This window comes from Nyctereutes procyonoides, unplaced genomic scaffold (genome assembly GCF_905146905.1).
Source record: "Nyctereutes procyonoides isolate TBG_1078 unplaced genomic scaffold, NYPRO_anot_genome, whole genome shotgun sequence".
Classification (NCBI taxonomy): domain Eukaryota; kingdom Metazoa; phylum Chordata; class Mammalia; order Carnivora; family Canidae; genus Nyctereutes; species Nyctereutes procyonoides.
In genome coordinates, this window is record NW_026575082.1 from 8004519 (window position 1) to 8026790 (window position 22272).

The following is a 22272-nucleotide window of genomic DNA, read 5'->3' on the forward strand; positions in this document are numbered from 1 at the left end:
ATTAATGTTCCTTCAGTTTTTCATGCCTTATACAGGGCACTGGATAAATTCTGCACTTTTTAATTTGTGTGTGTATGTTTGCAAATGAAGGTACCTATATGCACATTTGGTAGGAGGAGCAATGAGCAATCGACCATATTTAAACATTCAGTAAGCACATGTGATGTATGGGCAACTTTAAACTCATGAAACACATACACATATGCCAAGTCCCGAATACTTTAGTCCACACAGGTTGTTTTGCTTTTATGTCAGCTACTTTCTTGTCTTCCTGATTCAATAAAGGTGTCAGTTGTGAACTTCAAGCTTTCTTTCAATTCCTACTTTAATCATTGGCTATTTTTAAAAAAGGAGAAATCAGATAGGTAATTAAACTAAGGCACAAAGCTGCAGATTTTGAAATTATTACTAAAGCTTTTGTTTCTGACACCTAGGCATTAACTGACTTGTAGAATGTTTTGAGAGAGTTTGTAGAGAACTTAGTAAGCATTTTTATTTTAAATAAAATGAATTAAAATTAAATAGAATATTTGGAGTTAAATAGTCCAAAGCTTGCTATTTTATATTCTGAAAAGATCTATATGACATTTATAACACATTTATATATAGGCCTTTACAAATGCCATGTGGTTAGAATTTTGAAGATTTCTGAGGACCCCGGGGAAAAGTTATAAGTAGACGTTATAAGAATTAAGTGTCACAAGCCGTCATCTCAGCCACTATATGACAAACTCATTATGATGCTTATATGTGTACCAGTCACTCTAAGAATTTACTGATAATTATTATTCATTGAGTTGTCACAACATTATTATCTACATTTTATGAATGAGCAAAGTGGGGCATGGCAAGGTTGAGTAAATTATTCAAGCTTCATGGCTAAGAATGAGAGGGGCTAACACCCAAAGTAGGGCAGGAGGGCTTCAGAGTTCTTGTTCTGAACTGTGGCACAATATTGCTTCTCCAAGTGAAAGAAACAAGTCCTTACTATTATCAACAGATGCGTCACAGGAGAAGCTGGCCGTGCAGAGCTCCATAGCCTTGCCCCCCCCCCCCCCGCTTTTAGGTCCAATTAACTTCAAACTGATCCAACGTATAGAACAAGTAGTAGGTGAAGGATTGGGGGATTGGGGGATCTCCCACTCGGTCAGCTTTGCACTCTTAGGCTTGTTCAGATCATCACAGGTGCTGTGGGGGGAGGAGGGGTGTCCTCCATTGACTTTTCTGCTTTTCTGGGGCTTGTGGGTATTCTGAAATGGTGTGAGAGTTTCTACACAGCCATATTAGGGACAAGCAAAGTCAGGTAGCAGGTATTTGGGTCTGGAGGAAAGTGCTGGTAGCTGATGAAGTCAAGTCCACACCAGGAACAGATGACGGGAACTTCTAGAGTAGGCTCTGGACAAAGGGGAGTCGAGGTTCTTGCTGGAGTCAAGGTTCTTATTTGTTCTCCACTCTCCCATGGCTTCTTGGCTTTGCAAACCACCTGCTCACAAGTTCTGTATCAGATCTGCCCACTAGACTCTCCCCTTGTGGGGAAGACCACTCCCTTGAGCAACTCCCTGGGAATTTGCTCTAAGTTTTCAAGCACAACTTTCTTCCATCCTATACTCCTCCTTCCTTCTCCTTTCTCAAATCCTGCTCTCACTCTAGTTCTTGTAGATGTAGCTTCTCTCCCTTTTGTTCTTGTAAAGACCAGTGAACCCAGAAATCGAGTTATAAGCCATGAGAATTCTAGTTCTTCCCCCTCAAGGACAGAGAGGGCTTAACCTCCAGAACCTCCTAAGAAGAAGGAAGGTTTATTTTTTATATTAAATATTCTGAATAGTTCTATTCTCTCATATTTATGGACCTTAATACTGAACAGCCAGATACATAAAATTGTTAAATGGTATGGTATGTGTATTATTTCACAATAAAAACTGTGTTTTAGTGCATGGCAGAAATGTTTATCTCGCTTTTTGTAGACCATTTGAAAAATTTCCTGTTCTGTCCTTGTGGATACACATAATAGTGACACTGTAGTGTAGAGTTACACTTGGTTAAACAACCGTAATAGCAACAATGTATTGGGGAATTATAATCAGAAGCAAAATCGCCTCCCTCCCCAGAAAACTGCTCTACAAAGGTAAAAGAGAGAAAGAAAACAATTTTATTATTAAATAAGCATTAAGCCAGAATTGTGATACGCATCACAGGCAATCTGGCAAGAGAGTGCAAAGACAGAAATCTCACCTTTTATGGGTCCCAGGAGATACGACCCATTATAAACATGTTCTCAAGGTAAACAACAACTAGTCCTCAAATAAGAGGACTTGACAACACCATTTGTCACACAGAGTTCAACCTACATTCACCTGGTAATTGGGATGACCATCTGCTTTAGCTAATTGGCTTTATCTAAAAGAAAAATGAACTTTTTACACCATTACGCCAGGAGGTACTTTTGCACCTTGGAGCAAGGTGCCTGTGGAGCTTAGGCTCCTACCCTCCCACAGAATTAGGAGGTCTCTTGCTCCAGGATTGCATTCCAAAGGGATAGCTTTGACTTATTCCAGCAGAAGAATGCAGAGCAAGATCAGCAAATGTAAAAGACATTGTGGGACAAAGTCATCAGGCCTGACTGATTTCCCAGGAAGAAAACAGGTGTTTAGCATAAGCCACATTGTTTGTATAAACAATTTAGACACAGTAAACCACCCTAGCAGTTAGAGAACGGTGGAAACGAAATCCAAGTCCCCACACATTAGCCAATGGACAACCTTCCATTCAGGCCTTTCTAAGGATAGTTGTCTCTGGCTCGCTCCATCAACTCTTTTTTGCATGCTTAATTCACTAAGAAAGTAAGCAAGATTTGTGCGGTTCTTGACATTTTGACTTATGATGTGTAAAAGAGTCTCCTTTAAATGATAGGTGTTCATGAAAATTGAAGTTCATGAAAATACAAGAAATGTAGCATAAGACTAAGAAGTATATGGGTGAAAAGATGAGACATCTACTACGACAGAGTCAGCCATGAAAGTTTTCTCCACAGATGTTCACCATCTGTATGCCTCATATGCTGACTTAGATACCCTGGCCATACACCAATCATTGTAGACCACCATGGCCCACAGTATGACATATGTCATATGTCACATAAAGACACCAGAAAATGCAGCTAACGCAGTTATCCTATATTGAATAGGTAAACTTTCTGGCCTTAGACTATGTGTATCTCAACTGATACAAAATTTTTAAGTGCTTAAGTCAGTTGGGAAATACCTCCCATCAATAGAGGCAAAATCAGCATAGCAAAAGTCATACATTGGGTTGGAAACTTGTTTCTCTTTTTGGTTTGCTCCAGGAAAATGATTTAGATTCTCTTACCTTTCTGTGTTCTCTTATGTTTCTGTTTCTTACGTTTAGGTTTTAGATATTCTTATGTGCTCTAGGTTTTTCAGTTAAAATCTGATAATACTTTCATTTTGAGGAAGAGTAGTTATTCTTCACTCAGAAGAAGGATTAGAGGCTGATGTCATGGTCTTTAAGTCTCTGAAAATAATTTATTCGCTAGGATCTTCTTGCTATAAAACAGGGGAAAGTTTCTGAAATACAAAGAGTATAAAATTGATTTGCACAAAGAAAGTTGACCTTTGAAAACTTGGACTAATATCAATATCCACTTGATGTATATTTCAGGCGTATAGGAAAGTTCACTAGACTTTGCGCTACCGTTATATCCAGTGGTCCTATAAAGCTACAATTATCTTACACATGCTTATCAATGGTACCTCTGCCTTTCCCCAGATGTCCGTATCTAGCTGTGGAAGCAAGCATTCTGCTATACATGACTAGTTCAACATCATGAAAAGAACACAAAGGCTATTACTTTTTTAACTCTAATTTGAATGTGTGTGTACAAAATATAATAATACTATTAATAATTTACACATTACACGGTGCTTAAAATACTAGGCACCTCTGTATATTTTATCTAAGCCCCTTAGCCCCCCTTGGGGCTGATTTTATCATCATTTTGCAGTTGCCAAAAAAGTGTCTGCAAGATCAAGTGTCTCATACGAGGTCTTCCAGGGAAAAGAATTAGAAGGTAGGATGAGGCCCCAAGTTTCCCCTCCTCGATCTCTCTTTTTTTCAGCAAATCAATGTCTGATGTGGGACAATGGTTGGATATTTATGTTATATAGTGATCACAAATTAGAATCGACCTGGTAATAGTGTTTTAACTCACATATATCTACCCTGCGGGAACTCACACATTATATGTATTCTGTCTACATAGAATGGAGTCTAATATTTCTGCTTGTCTTTTTAATGAGGTAAGGAAGCAAGAATAATTTTAACTGGTATCTACCATGACTTATCCAGGGCTGGCTAGAGGCTCAGGATCTGTGAGTTTTTCCTAGGGTGTTGTTTGGTCCAGATATTTAGGTTCTGAGTCACTTAGGCCACCTCCAACTGTAATAAAGGATAAACAATAGATGTTAATACCTGCTCTTGCCCGCCTGGTTTCAAGGGAAGGACCTGGCATCATTTCTATCATGAGCTTTTCTAAAGGTTTATAACTCAGCCATAAATACTTGTCATTGGCAGGAACGTAGCCTGGAGGGTTGCAGTCCTGCAGTAAATTATTCATTTATACATCTCACTGACATGCTTTAAATTGTTTTAACTGTATTTATCTCTTTTGATGGGAGGGAAAATAACGGCTTTATGGTTCACGACACTTTTGTCCTCCTATGAATCAAGACAGCATTGGGATGAAAATGAAAAAAAAATCAGCAAAAAAAGTGGCTGCTGAGAATACACAATAATTCTTTCTTTAAGAGAGGGGCCTGAGGGCTAACATTACTCAACCTAACATCTATTAGCAGAATTTAGGCAAAAGTGATTGTTATGAACTATTGACTTACTCCCTGAAGCATGCACACACCCCCTTTGCTTTTCCTTGTTGTTTTTGGCCATGCAGGGCCTAGCTAGTTGTGTGGATGCACCAGCCTGGTTCCAAGTACTGACGGTTCCTGGGAATGCAGTGGTGGGACAGGGAAGGAATACAGAGCAGCCTTGGCTTTAGGCGGGAGGCTCTAGGTTGCAACGTCTCTGGAGTGTGACTGAGTCTCCCCTGACTCCCATGCCTTTTACTCTTAGTTCTTATGGGAAAATGCTCATTCTTCATGGGGTTTTTAAATGTCCAGGGCCTTCTAAAACATTATAAACTCCATAAATCAAGTACTGTGTGGTATAACAAAAAATGTCATCTCTGCCCCTGGTTCCTTTCACAGAAGTCTTAAACCCTTGTCATTTCCTAAGTAATCGTGGTGCTAGGAGCTTCTTTTGCTATTATATTTGGTCTCAGTTCTGAGTCCCTGACACCAGCTTTTAGAATCCTTGGAATCTCCAGAGCAAGGAGGAGGGTCTTTTTGCAAGTTAATGAGGCAGCTAGTGGCTGGACATACCTAGAGAGCTTCAGGATGGGGGCTAGAGGAATCAGCCCCGTGACTGGAGGATTGTTTAAACCCCAACCCCCTGAAAAAGGGAAGAGGGAGTGGGGTTGAATTAATCACCGGTATTCAATGATTGAATTAATCGTGCCTATGTAATGGAACCTCCATAAAACCCCTAAATGTCAGAGAGTTTCTGGCTTGGTGACCACATGGAGGTGCTGGGAGGGTGACCCATCCCTAGACAGCATGGAAGCTGCACCTGTACTCCCTGCCTTCATGAACTTGCTTTATCCATCTCTTCCATTTGGCTCTTCCCGAGATTTATCTTTTCTAATAAACCAGTAATAGCAAGTAAAGCACTTGTCTGAGTTCTGTGAGCTGTTCTAGCAAAGTATCGAACCTGAGGAGGAGGTCATGGGAACCTTGAATTTATAGCTGGTTGGTCCGTCTGGAGTAGGGAGGCCTGGATTTGTGATTGGAGTCTGAAGGGGGAGGCAGGGTGCAGTGTGGACTGAGCCTTTATCTGTGGAGTCTGTGCCAGCTTGGGGGAAGTTAGTGTCAGTAGTATTGTGAGTACAGAAGCAGCTTTCTTCTAGTTGATGTTTTTCCTTTAGGAACCCAAATCATTTTTGCACATCACTTCATCTGTAATGCCGTAGTATGGCTGTGTTAAAAGATGAATCAATAAGCAGATCTGACTCTAACAGGTCAAACATCACTAGAAGTGGTGAAAAGGAGGTAACCTATTTCGTATTGAAGGCTGCATTTAAAGTTTGGACTTAGAATTGAACAGTGTGAACCAGATGACTAGTACATGTCAATGGTTTCTACTTAATTCTACCTAATTGAGAGTTTAATAAGGGATGCCATCTTAATTCTTAAGGATTCTGAATATACTTCTACAAAAAAAAGTTCTCTACATCTTATACTTTAAATATCATGACTAAAATGTGTCAGATTATTCTAAGCATGCAGACCTTTACAGTTTTATCCTGTTTTTTTTTCCTGATTAATAAAAGAACAGTACATCCTTTAGAAAGTTTGGAAAATACCAAAAAGCCTAAGGAAATAATTGCTTTTAATGCCACTCTCTGGAGATCATCATTTTAAAATTTTGGCCTTTGCCCCCTTGAAGGCTTTTCTTCGTGGAGATATCACAGCATGCACAATTGTCAATGCTGGTTTTGAAGCTTTCCTTAACTATGCAGTCTGCAGTCTGTAGTCTTCCATGTTACTGGAATTCCTTACACACATCATCCAAATGTCTCTAGCCCAGGTTTTCAAAGAATGGGCCTCAGGTCAGCAACATAGACGTTGCATGGGACCTGCAAATGCAGACCCACCCAGACACTCCTGGATCAAAGGTTTGGAGGTCGGTGGAGGATGCCCCGCAACCTGTGGTTTAATAAGCCCTCAGGTGAAGCTGATGCAAAGTAAGTTTGAGAACCACAGCCCTGGAGTCCTGCTCTGAGTCTACTCTTGGGAAATACAGACTTTTTTTTTTTTTTTTTTTTTTTGCAGTTGTGTTTTACAGAATCCTTTGTTCACATTTCTGAGTATTTCTTTAGAATAGAGTCATTAATCAAATGTGCAAGCAGTTAGTGAACGGGTGTGACACACACAGACCGAATCCTTCCCAGATGCAGACTGTAGCAGTTCCTACTCCTTCAAATAGAGCTTGAGAGGGTCCGTCTCACCACTGTGGCCCTTTTACATGGGCTTGTTCTTTACGTGCTTTTTCATAATACGTTATTTATATCTTTCATGTTGTCCTCTAGAGCTTTTTCTTTTCTTCTATTTTTTTTTGAGAGAAAGAGTACCCGCGAGTGGGGGACAGGGTGCAGAGGGAGAGAGAGAAAGAGAATCCTAAGTAGGCTCCGTGCTGGAGGGAGGGTGAAGCTGGATCTCATGACCCTGAGATCATGACCTGAGTTGAAATCAAGGGTCGATGGTGCCACCCATGGAGCCCCAGCCCCTGGCACCCCATAGCTTTATCTGATAGCAAGGCTGTGTTAAGGATACCATTTTTTGGTCTTTACATATTCTTTGTGATAATTTTAACTACAGATATTTTTCATTTGACCTGGTCAAGCCTATATATTTACTATTTATTTATTTATTATTATTTATTTATTCATTCATTCATTCATTTTTACTGTAACAGAGGTCTAAATAGCATTTTCAAAAGTGGTTAAACAATTTTCCCAGAATACTGTCAATGAATATTTTAATTGTAACTTTCATTTTCTCACCATGATTGCCTGTTTGATTTAACCCTAGCATCTGTGATATTCTAATTATTTCAGTATAGCAGGTGTGGTCCTTTTTAGTCCTGTGTTACAATGCAAAATAATTTCAGGGATTTTGTTCATTTTTTTTATAATGTAACAAGAGCTTAAAAACCTTAATTTCCTATTTGATGGGGAGAAAATTTCATTGTTCCTTTTGTAGGAGTGGTTCAATATATTTTTGTTCTGAATAAATTTAGCTTTTCCTTTCTCCATCATATTTGGACAAAAGCCTTTCTTAGACTGTATGTACAAAGCCTCTAAAGTTCACGCATTGTTCTACTTTAATTCACTTATAGGTTCAACAAGCTTTGAAAAATGAAAATAATGTTTATTACTTGACTTAATTTCACTTTATACAAAAGAATGAGTGGATGTAGACTTTGAGTTATCATGAAAAAAAATTGCAGGTTAATAGTAGGTCAGGAAGGAAGAAATAATCCAAGGGAAAAATCATGAAGAAGCCAACGAAAAGTATGATTTTTAGGTTGCTGTAGGATTGCAGGCAGCATCATGGGAATCAACAAACAAGCATTGGGCTTTAATTTCATCATTAGAGGGAAATCATGCTGTTCATCTGCCTTCTCCTGGCCCCTTCCTGCAGGAGAGAAGACCGGCAACCTTGCTGCCCCAGAGAGAGGGGGTGATGAGGACAGCTCCCAGGTTCTAATTTACTCCCCTTTCTGGCAACAGCACATATAAATTTAAAGATATATTTATTTATTTTGGAGAGAAAGAGAGTGGCCTGGAGGGATGGGGAGGAAAAGGAGAAGAGGGAGGGAGAGAACCTCCAGCAAACTCCCTGCTGAGCCTGGGAGCCCAAGTCAGGGCTCCATCTCACGACCTGAGATCATGACCTGAGCCAAGGTTGAGAGTCAGCTGCTTAACCGACTGAGCCACTGGGGTGCCCCTGGGAATACTGATGGGATTTTTTTTTCCCCTGGGAAGGAGCTCTGTGGGAGGCAGTGGGTGATGCATCTCATGGGCAGGAGGACATTTTAAAGATAAAATGCTTTCAGAACTCCTTGAGATCTCGCTTCAGAGGTGATGTTGCTCTAGTAGTTTATTGCTTATTTGAATATTACCTCATTGGAGTCTCACCAATGTTCTGTGATGTAATTAGAGCTGTCGACATTGTCATCACTTGACAGATGAAGAAAGGCATGGAGAAGAGGGTAAGGAACTGGCTGGAGGTCACACAGCTAAGGGGTGACAGAGCCAGGAAGAGAACTGCAGATTCCTGGATCATTGCTCTTCCCGCCTGAGCACTGAGTCGGAGTAACAGATTTTTTTCTGATCACTTCTTATCATTAACTCAGGTTGAGTAGAAAATATTTCTTAAATTATACTGTTGCATGAATATACTTAATATACCAGTCTTAAGAAGTAATCTTTATTTATGTACTCTTTTGATAGTTGGTTTTTTTCTACAAAAGATTTTATGTATGTGATTGGGAGCTCCTTAACGTGAAGGGATATCTGTCTCAAACAAGTAACTCTTTCTATTCTTGTTCTTTTTTTAAATTTTTAACTGAAGTATAGTTGACATATAATATTAGATGAGTTTCAGGTATACAGTATAGTGATTCAACAATTATATCCATTATGAAAAGTCACACAGTAAGTCTAGTTACCATCTGTCACCATAGAAATTATTACATCGTTGACTATATTCCATATGCTGTACTTTTCATCATTGTGGCTTATTTATTTTATAATTGGAAGTTTGTACCTCTTAATCCCCTTCACCTATTTATTTTTTTTAGAGGAAGGGGGAGGGACCAAGGGAGAAGGAGAATCTTAAGCAGGCTCCATGCTCAGAGCCAAGTGTGACATGTGACATGAGGCTCGATCTCATGACCCTGAGTCCAAATCAAGAGTTGGATGCTTAACTGATTGAGCCACCCAGGCACCCTTCCCTTCACCTATTTACTCTTGTTCTTCATAAGGTGTTAAACCTAGCTGAATCAAGAATTAATAAAAATCTATGAGGAGTCACAAATATTTAGAAGACTCTAAAGTAAAAATTATCTTTTTCCCTTAATTTCATCCAGTTTTTTTCATTGGGTTGTTTTGAATTGTTACTGTATTTGAGTAATGTTCCCTTTCCTCATTTTCCCACTTTTTTTCTGGCTTTAGCTGAATTCCTAATTCCTACTATATATTTTTTCCTCCTAGGTAAAACTGATAACCGATACATTCTCTTTGTGGCTGGAGGGGCAGTTTTATTGTTGCTGTTTGTTATCCTAATTACCACCATCATTGTCATTTCTTATAAAAGGTGAGTATTGCAATTCATCCTGACTCTTGCATTCTGATATGAGGGGCTCTCTATTAATGACCCAATAGTTGGCCAAGCTGTGTTAGCACTCACATACAGCATTTGGGGTTTTTTTTTCTTACAAAAAAGAAGAGAAGTAGTTGTGGTAATATCGAAGGAGAAAGCTAGAGTCATTTGTTTAAGAATTAATAGGAGCTGCTCTCAAGTTAGCACAGCTTTCATATTCTGGGCAGTCAACTGCCTGGTGCCTCTGCTCTGTCTGCTGTGCCATCTATCTTCCTCCTCCTGCATGGAAAAGAGGCGGTTGGGCAAGGGGCGGTGTGTGTGTGTGTGTGTGTGTGTGTGTGTGTGTGTGTGTGAGATGAGAGGCCAGAGGGAGAGAGGGAGGGCTTCTGAGAAGGGGAAGAAAAGCATTAAGCAGTAATAATGCCTTCATGCATTCCTTCATCAAATATCTATGGTGACAGTAGTGAATAAGACACGATATGAGCGCCCATTCTAGTAAACAAATACTTTTAAATGGTTGTTGTCTCTGAAACAAGCAGTGCTGGTGCTCTTCCTAAAAAATGATTGAGGAAGAAAGGTGTCGGAAGGGGCCACCTTAGAGAGAGTAGGTGGCCATTGACCTCTGCTAAAGTTTCCTACCTTCTACTGTCTTGTGGCCGACTTGGGAACTTTCTGGGATATTCTTGGTTTTACTCTGCCCTTTCTTACTGTCCCATATTCATTGACTCACTTGTCTAGGTATTTGTTGTAATATAATTACTCATTATTCCTGTGTTCCAACTAACATGTTCTCTTCTCAGGAAAGGGAAGGAGTACATCCATCTCCTCTTCTCTTCTGCCTCAGCAATAGTACCAAACACACATGCACACACACACTGGCATGTACATGCATCTTAGTAGGCTATCAGGTAGGTTTCTCTGTCTCGTCTTCTCGTCTCCATATCCTGACCTCTCCTCTTTGGAGGCTTGTATTACCACTCACTTGATACTAGTGAATGCTTCCAACCCACCCCCAGCTCCAGGTGTCTCTTCTTTTCCTAACACATCTGACTTTTCCTGGTTGCTCTTCTAAAAGCTAGACTGACCATGTCCTTCCCCTGTAAAACCTTTTATTGTCTTCCTATTGCCACCAGAATAATGTTAAAATTCATTAACCTTGCATCAGAGGCACCCATTGTTCTGACTTCCATCTAATTAGTGGGACCCCAATCTAATATTCATTTATATTTTCTACTTTGCTGCCCCATGTCGACAACTTTTGTTAGAACTGCAAGCCTTATTCTGTGAACATACCCAACTCTCTTCCTACTTGGGTAGCCAACAAAGAGTGGTTTCCCCCATGTTTGACTTTCCTCCTGAGGCTCAAAGCGTGGGACACGTGTCTCCCCTGGGGGGTCCTCCCAGTTCTCCCTCCCTGCAAAGAGACATGATGTCACCATCTGGAACCACATTGTACTTCTGCTCCGCTGCACCTTGCAGTTTGCTTTGTCACTTAATCATTTCTCTGCTTGTCCTCCCTTCTGTTCAAAATGACAGGGATTGTGTTCTACTCATTTCTTAGTGCTTGATAGCATTTAGCGCTAATCTTTCCAAATAATGGATGGTCAATAAGTATTTGTCTAATTAAATTGAAACACAAAACTCTCGCTTTCCCTTTCTTCCCATCACGGGCTGCCCTAGAAGCCTTTCCCTGGTCGGAAATTGAGCAAATTAGCAAATTGCTAATTGGTAAGGAACCCAGGATGTTAGTGACACTGAGGATTTTTTTGACTGCTTTGCCCTGGTTGATGAGCAATACACCGAGAGCAGCTGTGACAGCAGGAGTACCTGGGGCCGCAGGCTACATGGTAGGAGGGCATGAGTGACAGTACGTATCTCTGGGGGGTCACAGAGCTTGGACATGATGGATTCAGCTTCATGAAAATGCATCACTTTTACATGAATAGCTAAATTGAACTGTAGGATAGATTGTCCCACTTGGTTAGATGTGATAAAAAGATTTGTGGACTTGAATGCGTAATCATGGGCAAACATCACAAAGAAAGAAGCCTTGCTCTGTCTACCTGGTTGCCCGTATCAGTTCGTGGTTGTTACTTAGAGTGGAAACATTTTGAAAAATGACCCAAGGGCTTAAACAATGGCCTTCAGAACTCTGTCTTTTTGTGACCACTTAAAATAATATTGCCACTTCAGATGTGTGGACTTGGGGAGAATCCAGAGGAGATGACAGTGGGCCTGAATGAGACGGAGACCTTGCTTCACGCCTAGTACTTCGTTGCCTCTGTGCACAGGGGCATGTCCTGCACTTTCTCTGCTCTCAGGTTGTGGTGCTTCCAGTGAAAGATCAAGATGGTGACACTGTTAAGAGAATGTGGCTGGTGGCTGTGGCTAGCCCTGGTGAGGCATGGCAGGAGCCAAAAGATAGTCTGTATGCTGATGCCTGTGTCTGTAGGAAAAAATGAAATGTTTAGTGTGCAAAATGTTAGATGCTTATTTTTGCCTTTTGTTGTCAACTTTGTTGCTCATGACAAATAGGCTGTTTTGCTCTGCCTGGGACTCAGCACTGAAAATCCCTCAACACTGAGGGAAACTTCTTAGAATCCAGCACACCAGAATGGTCAGTCAACCTAGAACAAACCACAGTGTTTACTCTATTTAATAGACTAGAGGACTGAACTGTATAGATGCAAATAACTGGTAAATCGCCAAGCATGAGTTAAACACAGATCATCTGACTCTGTTTCTTGTTCTCTTTTCTTCATAATATTGAGTATTTTAGGCTGATGTAAACAGTGTATATATTTGGACCTCTTTGGGAAAGTTAATCTGTATTATGATATAGCCAGCCTTGTGAACCATGATTTAACGAACAATCCAAGGTCATAGGTTTGTTTCCTCATTTGTGAAAAGAGGATGGTAATAACATCTATGTCACAGATTTCTTTGAAGGAATAAATAATTTATATGAATGACCTGGAAGCATAACTTTCACATAATAAACTTAAACGTCAAAAAATCAAATAAATTAACCACATAAAAGCTTCTTCATAAGTAAACACACACACATAGAATAAGATCAGTTTGTGATCATGTCGACACAGTAGGAGGATTCCATAGTGAACAACATCCATCATTTGAACAACCTTTCCATGGAGAGAGACTAGTTTGACTGGTTTTTATTTTTTTTTTTATTTTTATTTTTTTTTTATAAATTAATTTTTATTGGTGTTCAATTTACCAACATACAGAATAACACCCAGTGCTCATCCCGTCAAGTGTCCCCCTCCGTGCCCGTCACCCATTCACCCCCACCCCCCGCCCTCCTCCCCTTCCACCACCCCTAGTTCATTTCCCAGAGTTAGAAGTCTTTATGTTCTGTGTCCCTTTCTGATATCTCCCACACATTTCTTCTCCCTTCCCTTATATTCCCCTTCACTATTATTCATATTCCCCAAATAAGTGAGAACATACACTGTTTGTCCTTCTCCGATTGACTTACTTCACTCAGCATAATACCCTCCAGTTCCATCCACGTTGAAGCAAATGGTGGGTATTTGTTGTTTCTAATGGCTGAGTAATATTCCATTGTATACATAAACCACATCTTCTTTATCCATTCATCTTTCGATGGGCACCGAGGCTCCTTCCACAGTTTGGCTATTGTGGACATGGCTGCTAGAAACATCGGGGTGCAGGTGCCCCGGCGTTTCATTGCATCTGAATCTTTGGGGTAAATCCCTAACAGTGCAATTGCTGGGTCGTAGGGCAGGTCTATTTTTAACTCTTTGAGGAACCTCCACACAGTTTTCCAGAGTGGCTGCACCAGTTCACATTCCCACCAACAGTGTAAGAGGGTTCCCTTTTCTCTGCATCCTCTCCAACATTTGTTGTTTCCTGCCTTGTTAATTTTCCCCATTCTCACTGGTGTGAGGTGGTATCTCATTGTGGTTTTGATTTGTATTTCCCTGATGGCAAGTGATGCAGAGCATTTTCTCATGTGCATGTTGGCCATGTCTATGTCTTCCTCTGTGAGATTTCTCTTCATGTCTTTTGCCCATTTCATGATTGGATTGTTTGTTTCTTTGGTGTTGAGTTTAATAAGTTCTTTATAGATTTTGGAAACTAGCCCTTTATCTGATATGTTATTTGCAAATATCTTCTCCCATTCTGTAGGTTGTCTTTGAGTTTTGTTGACTGTATCCTTTGCTGTGCAAAAGCTTCTTATCTTGATGAAGTCCCAATAGTTCATTTTTGCTTTTGTTTCTTTTGTTTTCGTGGATGTATCTTGCAAGAAGTTACTGTGGCCAAGTTCAAAAAGGGTGTTGCCTGTGTTCTCTTCTAGGATTTTGATGGAGTCTTGTCTCACATTTAAATCTTTCATCCATTTTGAGTTTATCTTTGTGTATGGTGCAAGAGAGTGGTCTAGTTTCATTCTTCTGCATGTGGATGACCAATTTTCCCAGCACCATTTATTGAAGAGACTGTCTTTCTTCCAATGGATAGTCTTTCCTCCTTTGTCGAATATTAGTTGACCATAAAGTTCAGGGTCCATTTCTGGATTCTCTATTCTGTTCCATTGGTCTATGTGTCTGTTTTTGTGCCAGTACCACACTGTCTTGATGACCACAGCTTTGTAGTACAACCTGAAATCTGGCATTGTGATGCCCCCAGCTATGGTTTTCTTTTTTAAAATTCCCCTGGCTATTCGGGGTCTTTTCTGATTCCACACAAATCTTAAAATAATTTGTTCTAAGTCTCTGAAAAAAGTCCATGGTATTTTGATAGGGATTGTATTGAACGTGTAAATTGCCCTGGGTAGCATTGACATTTTCACAATATTAATTCTGCCAATCCATGAGCATGGAATATTTTTCCATCTCTTTGTAGTTTGACTGGTTTTTAAACTTTCCATGAAGGAATTACAACTTCATTCTTTTACATAAAGGAAAATAACCCTATATTTTTGCATCTAACCTGTCTCTTCTGTGGTCTAATAAAAATCTTTTCCTTAGGGAGATGGAAAAAAAAACCAGTCATCATCTGCCATAATAACTATTTTCATGCATTTGGGTAGAGTCATTTCATCCATGGCATTCAATTATAGTAGCCTCTTTTCTTTGTCTCTTGAATTTTCTTTTCAAAGATTCCTCCTGATGTTAGCTTTTTGTAGTTTTCATTCAAATGGTGGAGGGTTTACAAAATAGCATGGCTCCAGAGGGCCCACTGAACTGCAGCCACATGGCCCCTGAAGCAGTGAGCCTAGTAGTCACAAGGGAAGGCTGTGGATTCAAATCTCAATACTATCACTAACCAACCACGCGATATAGGGCCTTGTCTCAGGTTCCCAATCTGAGTTAAATATAGAGTTTTTAATGAAAGCTAAATAAAATAATCCATTTAGGAGGTTTAGTCAAACACCCAGAAGTTTCTTTAAAGCTTAACTATATTTCCACTGTCATCTGAGAACTTACACAGTTGGCATTTAAAAGGAAGTTTTTGATTGTGGGAAATCTTGAAGCTCGAGGTTATTTGGAGAAGGCAGTAAGTCATCTATGCAATAACCCACCATGAACCATTCTTTAGTAAGCTTGCCGAAATTAATTACTAATGTACACTAGCTGGATATCCATTTCAATGCCTTCACCATCTGTGGAAAATGAATATTTAGGTCCAGGGAATTTTGAGTAGGTATGTATGAGGCAACTTTGGATGCTACTTCAACATAGTTAATGAGGGCATTTGGGCTGGGCTACAGGTATGGTATATTACTCAGTGCAATAGTACTACTGCTGGAGTGTAAGACCTTAATGCCTCTATTGAATATGTATTCTCAGGAGAAGGAGACAGAAAGAATTATTTAAAGAGTCCTGGGGTGCACAGAATAAGGTAAGTTTTCTCAGAGCTGTCATTTGCCCCCTTTTCTGCATTATAATATCCTGTAATGTTGGTCCATTTTGCAGTCAACAACCTTACTGTTCTCCTTTCAATTACCTGGCCATGTAGTGTATCAGCTATTTGAGGAAACACCTGTTTTCTGACCTGTTCTCTTGTTATCGATGCCCTTTGAAACAATTTGTTTTACATGAATACAAATAAAGTTCCAACTGCCGGGACATCAGAATAGTCAGCCCTGTGGATTACCACTATGTGTATAAGTTTCTTAGGGCTGCCACAACAAACCTACTACCAAGTAGGCTATTTAGACAGCAAGAATCTATTCTCTTGCAGTTCTGGAGGGTTGGAATCCAAAATCAAAGTCTCAGCAGGATATGTTCCCTCTTGAGATGAGAATCTGTCCTATGCTTCCCTCCTATCTTCTGGCGGTGGTTGGCAGTCCTTGGCATTCCTTGGCTTCTGGATTCATCACTCCAATCTCTGCCTCTGTCTTCTCATGACATTCCTCAGTCTGTGTAGACACATGCACATCTGTATCTCTTCTCTTTTTAGGAGGGCAGCTGTGCTGTTAGACTAAGGGCCCGCTTACTCCAATATGACCTCATCTTAACTAATTATATCTGCAACAACCCTACTTCCAAATAAGGTCATATTCTGAAGGTCTAGGAAGGACATAAATTTTGGGAGGACACCACCTGACCTAGTACAGGGCATAGTAATGTTTTAGGTCATTAGGCATAGCAAGCATATTAGAAAAACACAATGCTATGCTATGATATTCATTATCATTATTATGTTTCTATTGATTTATTAATTAAAGAATGCTTGAATTTCTGTTGGGCTGAAGGAGTCTCATGAATTGTAACATTTTCTTCCTCACTCCACCTTCCCCTGCTCCTCGTTTAATTGAAAGAATAGAAAATCTCTTCTGGACTTGCAGATAAGAGGTTGCTTATTTTCATGCTCATTGTCTCCACTATTAGTCAGATTATCGCTTTAACATATATTATTCTGTTTGCAATGTTTTGAAAAGATATTTTATTTTTTAAAGATTTTATTTATTTTATTTTTTTGAGAGAGAAAGAGAGAGAGTGAGATCATGAGCAGGGGGGAAGCGTAGAGGGAGAAGCAGACTCCAGAGGGATCCCAATTCAGGACTCGACCCCAGGACCCTAAGACCATGACCTCAACCGAAGGCAGAAGATTAACTGACTAAGCCACCCAGGTGCCCTATTTATTTTATTTTAGACAGATAGAGATGGAGAGAGGGAGTGGGGGAAGGGGTAGAGGGAGAGAGCCTTCAAGCGACTTCCCACTGAGCATGGAGTCCTACAGGAGACTTGATCCCACAACTGTGAGATCATAGCCTGAGCTGAAACCAAGAGTTAGATGCATAACTGACTGAGCCACCTGACCGAGCCACTGCCCCTGTTTACAAAATTTTACACAAAACATTTTCCCAAGTGTTATCTAAAATTACATCCATTTCTCTTGAATTTAATTATTTGCAATTGAATTCTGCATGGTCAAAACATCAAATAATAAAAAGCTTCTAACAATCTAATATGTGTGCTTCAGATTTCTCTGTTACCTATTTATATATTGGTTTAACTTGTTTCTTCTGATAATTTTTATACAACAAATTTTTTTTTCTAAAGAATTCATGGCTGGCTTTTTGATAGTAACTGGAAAGACTAAAGAAGTCTTGCCTTGTTTCATCTGCTGGTCCAGCAAGCAATAAAACGGTCCTCTGTCATACACAATTTTGGGCTCCCTTCTTTGTCTTTAGCTGTTGTCCACTCACACCAATCTAAAGCCACATTTACTGATGTAAATGTCAGAGGAAGAATGGAGCTTTGCAACTTCCCACATTAAGTATTCAAGTTTTTCAGACTTTTGTAGAATAATATTTTGAATGATGATTACAAAGTTAGATAATAAGTTGGATGTGAAAGAGAAAGAAGCTAGACCTGCTTGATTGTTTTGGGGTTTTAGACAGGCTATGGAAGTACCAGTGACATTGCAACTTTGCTTGTGCTTTATCCCTGCAAAACCACTCTCAATTTCCAAACTACTCGCCAAAAGACCCCTCTCTCTTCTTTTCCTCTCAATCTCTCTCTCTCTCTCTCTCTCTCTCTCTCTCTCTTAACTGCCTACAGATTTTCTGCCACATGCATATATATAAGTGGTCAAAATGACTTGAATAGTGTAGAGAATGTTAATGATTATATAACATCATCTTGAAAGTAATGCCAGTTTATTTTAATTTCTCTTACTGTGTTTAGTTGTTTACTGTCAAGACAAGATTGTGTACTTTAAAAGTATTGTTTATTAAAGCATTTATTCAACAGAAATTATTGAGTACCTACTATGGGAAGTACTGGACGACTTCCATATAAAAATGAAAATAATGGTTCTTATCAAAACAGCCTGGGACATTGGGGCAGAGTTTTAAGACTAAGTGTTTCATAATCTAATATAGCAAGTGACAATCTAGAGTAGTCTTTTGTTGCATTGCACTCTGAGCCCTGCAAGTAAAAAACGTGATTTCTCATAGAAGTTCAATACAATGAAGAGAATCTTTTATGAAATTAATTATAATAGAAATCTGACTTACATTGTGGTTAATTTAAGGAGAGATTTGTTTTGAGTATATTTACTGGCTGCTGAAATGAAGTGAATCATTGAAATTCTGTCTGTCTTTCTAGGCAGGCAACAACTATAGAAATCCCAACCCTACCAATCAAACGTCGGATGGTGCCACAGAGGATGTTTATGTCAACTACCCAGCCTTCTCTCATAGGCCAAAGACCAGAATCTAAGCTTTTTTCTTGATCTAAGCAAATTTATGATGACTGTTATGTATGTGAATCTTTATATAATCTTTTCCCACTATTCAGTGCCTACCCTGGATACCAGTTGACTAAATGTATTTAATTTGAAAGGAAAAATACTTTATAACCTAGAGAACTTTCTTAGCAGAAATGTTTCAGAAAATATGACTCTAATTAGCTTACAATAAAGGGAAACTTACGGAATCACATAATGGAACAATCCAGGGGAGATCAAACTTCAGGCAAATGTTATTTACCAAGGTTTAAATGTCATCTCTAGAATTAAGTATGGGTATAAACCTGTTTCTGGATCCCCTTTCATGGTGTTGGATACACTTTATTGGTGTTAGCCTAACTCTTATACACATGTTTCCGTTGTGTTTTGAACAACTCCTGGCAATTCATAATCCTTGTTTTTGCCTTGTTAATTCTCTGATAGAATAAGTACCTTTGGTCATTTGTCCATCATTAAACAGGCATCATGGCTGGAAAGAATGAAATGGTTTAGGTCAATGAAGGATCCACCTCTAGAACCAGGAGTTAGGCCAAAGCACATTACTGGGAGATTCAGAGTATCATTAGAGGAGGGAGATGGGGCCTGGAAGCTGGGCTGGTGACCAACAAACGTGGACTGCAATGACATTCCAGAACATCTCTTGTTAACCAATTAAAAAGAGAATATGTAGATGGATCTGGGTTAGCTCTCTCCCTCCTCACTTTAAAATCTGCTATATCAGCAGAGTCCAGAAGAGTAGCTGGCAGCAAATAAATGAATGGTCAAGAGGAAGATAAATGTGATAGGGAAGTCTCATCCCTTTTTATTATCACATGAAGTAATTTCTGATTTTACATAGAATTCTTGCACTCTCCCTGGCCTAGCTTCATGAGCAAGTATGGTAGATGATGGTCCAATAATAAGTTAAGGTTTTTGATATTTAAATTTTCCACTTTTGAGAATTATTTTTGTTATGTAAATCCTCTCAAAAGAGGCATCTAAGCATTATTAGTTGTTTTTTTCTTAAATAATTGTGGAAAAAAATAATTGTGGAAAATCTGAATATAGGAAAGAGAATATTAGTTGGAAGTGTGGTTTCGGTTGTGGTAGAAACATGATGGGGAGGAACATTGGGAAGCTAAAGGGAAGGGGAACAGGGAACAAAGAATGGGAAGATACAGAGAGAAACTTGTCTTGCTCCACAGTTTAGCCAAAGACAACCCTAGTGATATCACTACAGAGCAATTAGTGGCCATGCTGCCATTGTCCAAATTCTAGATGGAGTCAAACAATGAAAAGTATTTCTGAAGCTAAATAATGGTCATGATCACTTTGAAAACTCGAATGGTCATTACTAAAGACAGTGATCATTCATGTCTCAAATATTTGTTACGCATCACTAAAACACTCACCACGGAAATTGCATGTAAGTATCCAACTTGAAGATTTTTTTGATAATTTTAAGTGAACCAAAACCAAATTCTCATGTTATCTAGGAAGATTCTAAGCTGTAATTTACAGTTTTAAGTGAGTCAGTGTATGCTTTATGACTATAGCTTTAACTGTATGCCTGCCCAATAGCAGTTATTCTGTGAGTTACAGAAATTATGAGTGCTCCTGCTTTCTTCAACAGAAAGGAAAAAGGAAAAATGTCTACTTCTCATGAGGTATTTCCAGATTCTCAGTGACTAATCTGGGTGAGAAGGAAAACATGTCTCCCAACGCAATATGGGGAAATGTAAATCCCACTTGAACAGGGAAGATGTTGGGGGATGGGGGAGTGCACAGTACAACCCGATGCAACTGTCCTGGTGGTTTCACTCATGGAAGATGTTAGCAGCAGAGCCTCCAGAACATTTGAACCCTGCCTCTTTTTCCATGGATGTTTTAATTTTTCTTTAATCTGTCACTCAGAATATTTACGAGGACTATATACTCTGTCCGTCTTCTTTCTGTATTGTTCCTCTGCAAAGTTTAGGATTATTCAGGCATTTGGGACTCTTTTAAATCCTGGAATTTCTTTGACCTCCCCCCACCCCTAGCTACTGGTCTTATTTCACTCTCAGGTGTTCATGCTGATGAAGTTTTGCTCACTAATTTTCTTTGGACATCTTTACCTATTAGCAAAGCACTTTCATTGTTGTCTGTTTAATATTCTTAATTTGCTAGAGTTTTGTAACTCTATACACACATATATATCTACTATATAGATACTACGTGGTATATACAGTATATTGTATGTATGTGTATTACACTCACACATATATATGTACATATATATATATATATATTTCCCCCTAATCTGTTGTACCCACTATTCTGGTTGTTACTAAGAAAACAGTTCCATGGGATAAAAAGTCAGAATTGAATTAAATTATGTTTTAAATCTTGTTTGAAAGGTGCTACTTGGGGGACAAGATGCTTCCTAAGATTGTTTTTTATGTACATAATTTATGATGATATATATTACATTAAAATCTGTGTTTCCTTTGAATGCCATAACTGTAAATTTGAATATTTACAGTAAGGTAACTAATTAAAGGGAATTGGTAAGTGATGTCAAGTTAGGTAAGTTTGTTAAATGTCATTATAGAGTGTACAGTTTTGTCAGGGAAAGGATATATGCCATTAACCTATGATGATTAGATATTGATTATATTATCATCAGAGAAACCTTGAGATATTACTTAAAGGCCTTTATGTACACTGCAAAAATAGAATTGAAATTTCACTAGCTTGTGATTATGCTTATGGGTGCCAGACAGTAAATGAGGCTATATTCTTTAGTTAGTAAATACTAAATTTATAGGATTTTTAAGTAAGTCAGTTTATTACTAAAGTATTATACATATAAATTTAAAATACATTGGTTATAAATTTACAAGACAAAGGAAGATAAAAGTAACTTTAGTAAGTTGACTTTCATCGTAAATATTCAAGTTATGTTGGCTTATATAGAACTATCTTAAATTACACCTACAATACAGTACTTTCCAAATTGGTAGAGCCACTTTGTAATTAGAAATTGCTGTAATCAAAATGCTTCTCCTTGATTTGTAATAATGTGCTATATTCTGTACTGCTTGTATGAGACTTCAGCAAGATTGGAGGTATTGTATGCTTATAAAGTTTAGGTGGAGGCACCAAATTGTGAGTGCAATGTTTAACTTCTTTCCACAATAGTGAAAAAAAATCTTTGAAAAGTAAAAAGTGATGCAAACCTATCACACAATTAAGTATCACCATTAGTTTCACTATAATTAGAACATAGTGTCTATAAAGTGTCGACATTCACATTCAGGCTTTTGCATAAATTAATATATTTTTCAACTGGCCTTTTCACTGGAATTATTCTAAGTCAAGTCTCTAGGCTCTAACATATTTATCCGAAACATATAAACAAGTATTTTAAGAGACGTTTCTATTGCTGGTGATGCATATGTAGAACTGTGGCTTCTGGAATTCACTGCAATGATTTCTAAGGGAATTTTACAAATCTTCAAGGTTGGTTTAGATATTATTTCAGATTCAA

At 38.8% G+C, this 22272-nt stretch overlaps 1 protein-coding gene across 1 annotated transcript in view; it reads left to right on the forward strand.

The window, feature by feature from the left end:
• LOC129514569 (CD226 antigen-like) overlaps nucleotides 1-20757 on the forward strand; it is a 73300-nt gene extending 52543 nt beyond the window's left edge. The window contains exons 4-6 of the mRNA XM_055333246.1: nucleotides 9908-10010; nucleotides 15851-15902; nucleotides 18620-20757. Of these exons, the coding sequence (XP_055189221.1) occupies nucleotides 9908-10010; nucleotides 15851-15902; nucleotides 18620-18733 (269 nt within the window). The 3' untranslated portion in view covers nucleotides 18734-20757. The remainder of the gene's footprint in view (nucleotides 1-9907; nucleotides 10011-15850; nucleotides 15903-18619) is intronic.
• The last annotated feature ends 1515 nt before the right edge of the window (nucleotides 20758-22272 follow it).